General features: G+C 43.5%; 1 protein-coding gene across 1 annotated transcript in view; it reads left to right on the plus strand.

Annotated features, from left to right (window-relative positions):
- Positions 1-3,234, plus strand: part of LOC107117157 (engulfment and cell motility protein 1) — a 346,435-nt gene extending 343,201 nt beyond the window's left edge. Inside the window, exons 16-17 of the mRNA XM_015419223.1 lie at positions 3,002-3,138; positions 3,229-3,234. Of these exons, the coding sequence (XP_015274709.1) occupies positions 3,002-3,138; positions 3,229-3,234 (143 nt within the window). The remainder of the gene's footprint in view (positions 1-3,001; positions 3,139-3,228) is intronic.
- The last annotated feature ends 7,486 nt before the right edge of the window (positions 3,235-10,720 follow it).

The raw sequence follows: 10,720 nt of genomic DNA on the forward strand, positions 1-10,720 counted from the left end.
AGATTTGTGTATCAGTATGATGTAATGCCACAGAGTCCACCCTCCAAAGTAGCCATTTTCTCAAGGGTTACAGGTCTCTGTTTGTCTGGAGTTCGGTTGTGCTTCTGGATCTCCAGGTATCACTTTGGAGGTTGGCAACTCTAGGCCTGGAAGCAACCTCTGGGAGACTTGATACCACCTGACTTGCATACCTCCACTAGGCCTGGCTGCTTGCTACTGTTCAATAGCAGCCAGCCATCCTATGGAAGCCAGTGTGGTGTAGCGGTTAGACCATCAGAGTAGGGTCTGCAATACCCAGATTCACATCCCTTTCTTGCTGAGGAAGCTGACTGGGCAATTTTGGACCAGTCACATACTTTCAACCTCATCTACCTCACAGGGTTGTTGTGTGGATAAGAAGGAAGAGAGAATAATGTATGCTGCTTTGGTCCACACTGTAAGGAAAGACCATAGTTGTATAGATTCTGCCCCCAAGGCCAGTCCAGGGATGGGGGAAAGAATTCTACACTGGCACAATACAGTACTCAATAACCCAGGAAGGTAGGCTCTCTGGATTTAAACACAATAGCCACCAGGGATCTCTAAACTTAATCCCTCACCAACCTGAGATTAGAGATCCCCAGAATCTCAGTTGGCATGTGGGTTTTACACATTAGCCACTCAATCTAGAGTGTGCAGTTAATCTTACACAGGTAGCATAATTGGTCAGCGGTTTAAGCTGCAAGATTTAGCTTGAAGTCCAGTTACCACAATCCAGACACTATTTATAAACAAGAATAAGGTTTATTCAGTAGAGAACTTTAGCACAGACTAGAAGGATTCAAAATAACAGCCTAGGCAAGTCTTGCCTTAACTAAACAGTAAGAAACATATTTACCAACATCAGGGTAGCGTCCAAGAGTTTCAATATTTGTCCATTGGAAGAGTCCAGGTATCTTGAGAAACAATAGTTCCATCCTTGCAAGCACATGGTCAGCTCACAGAGGAGTCCTTTGTTCTCCCTGGGACAGCATTTCCCAGGTGCAATTCAACAGTAGAGAGAGAGCAAGAGAAAATCTGACTCTCCTCCAAGGGTCAGACAATTAAGAACCCCAATCTAATCATGACTAGCCGTGGCCATTAGCCAATCACGGGTAGGAAGGGGGTGTCCAACTTTTGGGTTGTCATGGGAACAACATCTGAATGGTCAGAGCTCTGAAGGACACACCCGGGTCATGTGCCCCTCCAAACTCTAACCCACCATGGCCTACGTGCAGTTTCTGACATGCTGGCCTAGCTTCCAGCATGAGGTGTGAAGGAATGTTTGTATGGCATGGCAATAGAGGCCATCTGGACCTCTCTATTTGGCTTCAACAGGAAATCAACACAGCGGGGTACCAGCAAGATATCAGCAAGATACATTCCAGGGAAGACATGAAACCTATAGAAATCAGTATTTCTATACAATAGTCTTTCTAGGTAGAGGCTTGAAGGTGGGTGGAAAGCTGAAGACAGAGGGACAGATAAAGGTAAATTGGCTGTTGGGTGGGGATAGGATTGCCAATTCCACTTTGGGAAGTTCTTGGAGATTTGAGGAGTGAAGCCTTGGGAGGGGAGGGACCTCAGAGGGGTATAGCAGCCATTTCCTCCAGGGGAACTAGTGTTACCAGCCTCCAGGTCACGGCTGGAGATCACCCGGAATTACAACATCTCCAGACGACAGAGATCAGTTATCCTGAAGAAAATGGCTGCTTTGGAGGGTAGAGTCCATGTCATTATATCCTGCCGAGGTCGCTTCCCTCCCCAAACCTCACCCCCCAAGGCTCCACCCCCAATTATCCAGGAATTTCTCAACCTGGAGCTGTCAACCATAAGGGGAATTCATCTCTGTAGCTGAGAGATTTCATTGTTATTCCTGGAGAGCCGCCATTGCCACTGCTGCTGGGTGACGGGATGAGGGACAGACAGAGAGAGAAAGTGACAAGCATGGAGGGGAGAGAGAAAGAAAAGGGGTGGCAGAAGGGAGAGAGTGTGAGAGAAGCTGGGGGAGAGGGGAAGAAGCAAAGCTGGAGGAAATAGGATAGCCGCTCCCACAAGTTTCTTGCAGGTCTCCACTTGTAGCTTATATTGTCCGTGTATGTTTAATAGTGAGGAGCCAGGGCACAGATTAGTCATGTGGCTATTTAGGTTTATGGTAATTGTGCATGCAGCTGTCTGATGGCTGTAGAGTGAGCAGCACTGGTCACTCCATGATCTTGACCCAGATGGCTGGCTTCATTTCCAAATGCATACAGATATGCAGCAAGGACCCCTGGCTCTCTTGCATGTCACTCTTTACTGGGTGAAACACTGATATCTAAGGCCCTAAGTTCATGAACATAGAAGAGAAGAGATTGGATTTATACCCCGCCCTTCACTTGGAGTCTCAGAGCGGCTTACAAACTCCTTTCCCTTCCCCTCCCCACAACAGACACCCTGTGAGGTGGGTGGGGCTGAGAGAACTCTGACACAAACTGCTCTTTCAGGAACAGCTGTGCCAGAGCTTGTGACTGACCCAAGGTCACATCAGCAGGTGCAAGTGGAGGAGTGGGGAATCAAACCCCGTTCTCCCAGATTAGAGTCCGCACACTTAACTACTGCACCAAACTGGCTCTCAAACATAGCCAACCATGGAAACATCCTCTTATTTTCCTCGCAAAAGCAGTAACGGCACGTACTGAAAATGGCAACCTTTTATTCCCACAGTGTAAGGCTCAACAGCAGGATCGATCCTCACTACTAAGAGAGAATTGCATTGAACCATTCCCGCTTGTTTTCTTTAGCAGTCGTTTCATCAATTTGCTATTTCACAAATTGTTCTTACTTCCCCTGTTTATTCTTTTTACCTATCTTGATTCATTAGTGCTTGGTTTGTACTGGTGCTATGTATTACTGGGCGTGCAGTAGGGATGTATCTGTCAATGTTTTATTAATATTTTGTGTTGTTTTTTTCTTTTCTGTGTGTATGTTTTTTTTTTTTTAGCCAGTGAGACCGGCAATGATTTCCACCCAATGTTCTTCACGCATGATAGGTCATTTGAAGAGTTCTTCTGCATTTGTATCCAGCTCTTGAATAAGACATGGAAGGAAATGAGAGCCACATCTGAAGACTTCAACAAGGCAAGATTGCTGGGGGGGGGGGGCAGTAATCAGAAACACACTGGCTTCAGTCTCTTCTTGTGTGATACTTGTATCCCCTCTCTGGACTAGATCTGAAGCTGGTTCAGAGGAATAGAGATCATGCTACACTCCTATTGTAAGAATTATACTACATCATAATGTATGATGAAGCATCCATCCATCAGAATTTTTCTGCACATAGGAGTGTTTTACATGTCAAGCAGAATGCCTGGCAGTCTCTTGTTCGGATTCAGGGTGACTTTCAAAAACAGGTTCCATCACATGTATTCAGCTCCATGAGGCTATGTCATGTAGCCTGCTAAAGAATTAGCTCTTAGTAAGCACACAAGTTCTCTGTGCAGGGGGCAAGGGGATCTTTATAAAACTTGGCTTTCAAGTGAGAAAGTGGGTGAGAAAGACCCACATTTCTGTCTTGGGGAAGACCCAGAGTTTTATGTTGCATTTGTTTACGAAATACTAGGTAACTGAAGGAAGAGAGGGCAATGTGGGTCTTCTTAAATGTGGCATTTTCCTCCCACTGCAAAGGCTGCGTATTAATATGATAAAAAACATTTTTAACAGGGAGGCAAAATTTATGTTTTGGTTAAAGGACATGACTTTTCAGGATTTGGCTTAAGTGTTTAAGGCACCAGAAAGTAAACTATCCAAAGAGATCTGGATGCTGAAATGAAACTGTATCTGCTTGTCCTTAGTTCAAAACCTAATTAGTGATGCGTTTCATGGTTTGATTATAAGAGCTGTGGGGTCCAGTTACTCAGCAAGACATTGGGCAGTCTAGCTGGGGGGGAAGCCACTGCTGCCTGCCCAGAGTCATTTATTCTCTCTGCTGGCTTCCTTTAGGCTTGGCATTAAAAAAAAATCCTGCACACAAAAAAATAATGTTGAAATCCTGAGACTCTTGTTTTAAGTATAGTTTCAGGTGGATAGCCATGTTAGTCTCTAGTTAAAGGAACAAAATTTGAGTCCAGTAGCAACTTAAAGACCAACAGAGTTTTCCAGGGCATAAGCTTCCATGAGTCAAAGCTCACTTTTGTCACGAAAGTGTATACACTGGAAAATGTTGTTGGTCTCCATGGCGTTACTGGACTTGAATTTTGTCTTAAGGAGAGCACATTAGGTTGGTGTCACTGTTGGGCAGCAGCTGTATCTGATTCCCAAACTGTTTGCAGATCTGTCAGTTCTCATGTTATAGGACAGGGCTGCTTGGTCTACCAACTCCAAAGCAGTGTCATTTTTCGTTTTATTTTGAACTTCTGAGTTACAACATGGCATGACATCTATAGGTCCTGGTGATAAAGTTTTCTTCTTTTCGTCCTTCACATCCATATGCCCGACTTTTAGTTTCAGCATCTACATTACTTCAACGCTGCATTTAACTACCACTTCCATATGTTTTCTTGTTCCCATAAGATTTACCTGTGTGTGAGGGTTAATCCCCTATCAGAGTTTATTGCAGTTACAGTATATTGGATTTTGGCTCTTGGGACCCAAATATTTCTCCAAAAGCCACTCTGGTCTGTAATCATAACTGACAAAAGAAGAGCTCTTTCATTTACATTTTCATTAATCAAACGAGAGTGTGCGTTCTAATCTCAAAGTAGCAGAGCTTTTTTCAGCCTGCCGGAAGCGTCTGGCCACATTTACGGCTTCCTCAGCTGGAGGACACTTGTAGAGCTCCAGTGGTTTGGCTGTCAACTTCCACATTAGTTCAACATACATATTTTTGACCCCGGGGACATTTTGGTCTGGTGTCAGTTTTCGCAAAAACGTTCATGCCGTCTGAACCTTCTTGTAATATAGTAAGGAATAAGCCAGACTTCATTTCTTCCTTTTTCTTCATAAGCCTGGTAGTAAAGAAAGGCCTTCATTAACTTTCTCATTTTGCCTTTGACTGTTGCATTCACTGGAAGAAGGCTTGTAACTTAATCTTCAAGGTAGAATCGTATTGTTAAAACTGGGGCCAGTAACCAAGTGCCAGTAACCAAGTGTCTTAATTTAATTCTTGTGGACCGCTTTAGTTTTATTGTGCCTTACTGGTGGTCTCCATGAGTGCATGAATTATTCATGCCATGTGGGTATTCTGGAAGAATGAAAATTCATTCTGTTCACGAGACACACAAAAGGGCAGCTGTTAAACCTTTTCTAAAAAACCTTTTGGCAGATTCTAAGGTGACCTATGGATGATGTTTCAACCCAGGTTTCTAAAATATACTACCTGCGAGGAGTTTCTAAATGTAATAATCTCAGTCCTTGATACATGTGGCCACACATCTGTGGCTTATAGATTTCTGTTGCTAGAAGGATAGAAAGTAGTGTTTTAGGCAAGGGGGGAATCTGACCAGAAAATTGTCACTTGCAGTCTGAAAATTTCCCACTATATTCTGTTTTCTGGGTATTCTAATTTTTAAGGTGCTTCTTTATGTGGTCACCCAGTCCCTCTTAACCAACAAAATATTTTGCATTCTGGTTATCTGAAAAGAAAGATATTTTCTCCTGCGGCTCTGATATGTGGCATATTTTCTAAAGGCCATTTCCCAATACATATACAATTTTCATGTTAAAAATAGTAATGCTACCTCACATGGAGGGAAGAATAATTGAAACAGTCTCAAAATGAGAAAGCAGAAAAAACCTTAAAATGAATTATTGTTATCAATTCATGTGTCCTTAATAGCTAGCTTCAGAATATTCTGAGGAGCAGAGAAGAAGATGGGTGGAAACTCATTATTTCCCACCAAAATGCTTTTCCTTTCTGTCATGGCCTAATCCAATATATTGCCAAAGAAACTCACTCTTCCATTCTAGTCCATATTAATGTGCATAGTCTACAGTCATATTCTGCCTGGGTAAACAAGGTGGGTACTCCCCCCCCCAGTATACATAGACTCTAAAAAAGAGAGGTAATTTATTGTGTGCACACATATGCCAGAAATAATTCTCTTTTGGGTTGACAAAAGTGAGCTAGTTAACGCTGTGTTTTTTGACCATGCTGTTTATTTTACTTTATGAAATCCTGGTAGGGTCCCTGTCATAGAAATTTGCATGTTTATATTCGATCAGGGGTAGGCATACGTGTAAGCAGCAGCCCTCCAATCCGTTTTGATCAGCACATCATCTCCCTTGCTCCGCCCCTAAAGTGGGGGTATACTCGAATTGGGATGGACTTTTGCAGTTGAGAGGCAGAAGGGCGGGTATAGTATGGCAGTTGTAAGAGTGAAAATGTGTGTGTGAATTCATCCCACTGGAGCTCTCCTGCCCTGTGCGATCTGTCCTAACATAGCATCATTTAGGTCCAGGTATTAGACAGGTATTATTTTCACTAGGCTTGCCATCTGCCCACCTCTGGCAAGTAAGTCCCCATTGTTGGCCCAGCCTCCCAGCCTCAAGAAACTGAGGACTGAGAGTAAAAATGGCCGTTACCATAGAAATTATGGAAAACTCCTAGAGTGTCACCCAGAAGTGATGTCCCATCCTCCCCAAATTCCACTGGCACTGCCTTTAAAATCTCCCAGCATTTGCAGAGGAAGGACTGGAAATCCTAATTTTCACCCATTGCAAATCACATGCTTACGTATGTGTGCACTGAAAGCAGAGCTCCAGATGTTGTATTCTGACATTTCTAAAGCAGTTTTATTTTAGTCCCTTACTCGCATGCCAAAAACCCCCAAAACACACACATAGATCTATATACAAGGTATGCGGTGTGTCTAGCCAAACGCAACCTTCACTGTCCCATTTTGTTTACCAGCATGCCAACTTTTTCACGGGTTGATGTTGTGATTTGTCCCCTGGGTCAAAAAAGTTACCAGTACAAAGATGAGGTGGAGAAGCAGGGGAACAGGAAATGAAAATTAGCTGCAATTCTGAGTATACCTTTTTTGGCACCTACAGTAGCTTTGCCTCTGCCAGCAACAGTTGTTCCTAGTCTAAAAATGAAGGCTACAGCCTAAGATGACTGCATATGTGTTAAAAAGAGAGTTATAAATACTGGCACTTCTTCCAACTTAAGCTGCTCTCCCACTCAAGATGAGTTCCTTAGGCAGGCTTGAGGAAGGCTTCAGACTCTGCTCAGTGGACTGGCAGGATACAGGCCACTAGTAGTAGAGACAAGACATGAATCTGCAATAGAAAAGAAACTAATTGCAGCATCTCACATCATATAGCTCTTGAACTGAGACTCCTATAGCATAACATATGTGATCTTTGCTTCTGAATGAGTTTTTGTCCAAATTGTCTGATTATTTGGGTCTGTTAGCTGCTATAAGTGGAGCGCACAAAGCTTTTCAAAAGTGCTTCTGTTTTCAAAAGTGCTCACTGCTAAAGAAGGCCCAGCAGAGGCTCTTTTTTTCTCAGACTTTTAAAGAAAAATAATTTGAGTGAGAAAACATTGATGTCCTTCTATCGCTGTTCAATAGAGAGCATTTTAACATACTGTGTCTGTGCCTGGTTTGCCAGTTGTACGGCTGTGGATAGGAAAGCACTCCAGAGAGTTATCATCACAGCCCAGAAGATCATTGGCTGCCCCCTCCCATTCCTGGAGGAATTGTATAGTTCTCGATGTTTGAAAAAAGCAAAGAACATTCTGCAGGATTTGTCACACCCTGGACATTTCCTGTTTGAACTGCTGCCTTCAGGCAGAAGATATAGGAGAATTAAAACAAGGACAAACAGATTTAAAATTAGTTTTTATTCTCGAGCTACTACTGCCTTAAATGCTGTATGAAATTGGAATTTGGGTGACATTAGTGGTTTTAAGTTGCTATGTGAACCTTAAGGGAGTTATGAGAGAGTTGTGAATGGTTGTGTGAGTGTATATCAATATTGTTGTAGATCACCGAAATGATTGCATCTTAATTTTGTTGTACTATGTGCAATGACAATAAAGTATATTACTATTACTATTATAGATAAAGGTATTGTAATTAACTGCCCAGGATCTCTGAAAGGGGTGCTTCTTCCATGCAGCCTCCAGTTTGGGTAAATGGGTTTGCCTTTGCTGACAAGCCAGCTTGGTCATGCAAGGAGCCATGGCATAAAAATAAATCAGGCTGCATTCCCTTCTTCCTTGATGAACATTTGAGCATGCTGTGCTGCTGGTGCTGCCTGGCCTTTCCCCAGCGGCTTCTCGCTGTAGGCATAGTTAGGGATAAATAATTGCTCACCGGAAAGGGCTAATTGTGCAAAAGCAGCATTTGCAAAATGAATAATGCCGTCTGCTGTTTCCTCTGTCGAACAGCATCCTATAGCACAATCACCATCAGCCAGTGAGCAGAGATTTGAGGTAGGTGCATTTCATATGCTAATTAAAACTGGGCTGTGAGGTACAGATGTTCAGGAGGAACCGAGCCTGCTGCTTAGAGGTCACTGTCGCAAAGTCAGTGGTAAATAAGAACAGCAGTATCGTTCCCTCACTTAGTGCTCAGCGCTTATGAGTTAGAACTTCCTATGACTTCAATCTTTTCCGCACAGGGACCAGCTTGCGTGGTTTGGCTTGTCTCTGATCTTTCCCCAAAGCTGCATTGTTGCAAAGTTTTGGGTAAGATCTCAGCAAAACTGGATGGCTGCCACATAAATTGGAACGTTCAGATTTTCCCAGTCCCGCCCACCTGACAGCCATTTTCTCTGCTCCTTTCCTTGCGGAGACAGTTACCCGCCACCACTGGGGAGTGGTCCCCCCCCCCCCGGCTTTCATTTAGAAAAAACTAAACAAGTCTCTACCCTTTCATTGCAGAGATATAAAGGGAAAGGCATATCTCTGTAACAGAAGCATCCAGAGGTATATATATTTTTAAAAAAATAAAAGTTGGGAATCCATAGAACATGATAAACAAATTGTTGTAGTGTTATAATGGTATTAAATTGCTATTTTTTAAAAAAAGGCCCTGGTGGTAGTCAATGTTCCCTCTAAGCTGTGGAGTCTGATGAGCAAAAATTCTACTTTGTGAGCTACTGGCAGTAAAGTTGTGAGCGAGCGATTTGGCTCCTGCATAAATTAGTTTGCTCTGGAGCCCTCCTTCCAGAGCTAAGACAAAAATGTGTGAACTGGAGGCTAAAAAACTGTGAGCTAGCTCACAATAACTCAGCTTAGAGGGAACACTGGTGGTAGTGTGAAATTGCTGCTGTTGGGACAGTGGCAGGGGAAATGGCTGCCATTTAAACCAGGCTGCAAGAGAAGCCAGCCCAAGATCAGCTGGGTTGGTGGGGAGTTGAGAGCTCCTTGATGACGCAGCTCTGCCTTCTCTTACCGCCCTGTTTAAACCAGGTGGCAGGAGAAGACGGACAGCCCAGCTGGAATTGGCCATTCCTGGGGGAGCCAATCACTCCCCACCAGCGCAGCTCTGCACCGCCTTCTTCTGCAGCTCAGTTTAAACTGGACTGCAGGAGTCGCCAAAGCAGCCCCAGGATTGGGCTGGTATTTTTTTACCGGTATTTTTCTTCTTGGGTCTATTGGACCTGAAAAATTTCAGGATTTTTTTGCAAATTCTGAAATTTTGGAGGGGCCAGTATACCCGAACAGAAAAATAGCATTAAAAAAAAAAATGGACACTCCTAGATTCCACCCTCCAAAGCATCCATTTTCTCCAGGGGAACTGATCTCTGTAGTCTGGAGATGAGCTGTAGGTCCCATCTGGAGGCTGGCATCCCTAACCATGAGGGATGCATGAAAAACTTGCTTCCCAACAGCACTGAATCTGGGCAGATAACCTGTGTCGATTCTACATTGTAGAAAAGGTTTTCCAAAATCCTTCCCGGACTCTACTGTTCTCCAACATCAGGAGCATAGCCAGAGCTAATGAGGCTTTCTGAAGGCAGGCAAGTTAAGCTTTAAATGGCAAATCCATGCTCTGCTCCTTGGAGAACCCAGCCAGTCCACATGCGGGAGAATTACCTGGTGGGATTCTCTAGTTGCTCTTGGCACGACACCTTCAAAAATTAGAGAGTCCAAAAGCCTTGTTTACCCAATTGTTTAACCTGAGGCAAGAATCATTTTGTCTGCCTTTATTATCTGATATTTTCACATGTTTGTGGGGTTAATCCAAAACTAGAATAAGTTCAAAAAGAAGTGGGGAAAGGTTAAAATTGCTGTGTTTTCACTTTAGTGATGAATCGGAAAGACTGGTGTTGGTGTACAGGTTAAAGCAGATTTCTTGTGGACACCCAGTGAGCAGTGCTCCCGCTAAGCTGTGGAGTCTTGTGGGCAAAAATTCTATTTTGGGAGCTACTGGCATGAAACTTGTGAACAATTGATTTGGCTACTGCAGAAATTAGTTTGCTCTGGAGCCATCCTCCCTGAGCGAAGACAAAAATGTGTGAGCCAGAGGCTAAAAAACTGAGCTAGCTCACACTAACTCAGCTTAGAGGGAGCACTGCCAGTGACATGTGAATAACCAGGAAATGAACAAGAGTGCGTAGCTGAAATATCGTGGAGTTCCTTGAATGTGCAGAATACCACTTTTCATTCCAATAATCCGGTTTGCGTCTTCAATCCAGTCTGTATGGGATAAAGAGGCTGGTAGAAGCCACAGTTGACTTCTACTTCCAGTGCCCTGTTCTTTTGAAG

Source organism: Gekko japonicus, unplaced genomic scaffold (genome assembly GCF_001447785.1).
Source record: "Gekko japonicus isolate JY-2015 unplaced genomic scaffold, Gekko_japonicus_V1.1 scaffold190, whole genome shotgun sequence".
In the NCBI taxonomy this organism is placed as follows: Eukaryota; Metazoa; Chordata; class Lepidosauria; order Squamata; family Gekkonidae; genus Gekko; species Gekko japonicus.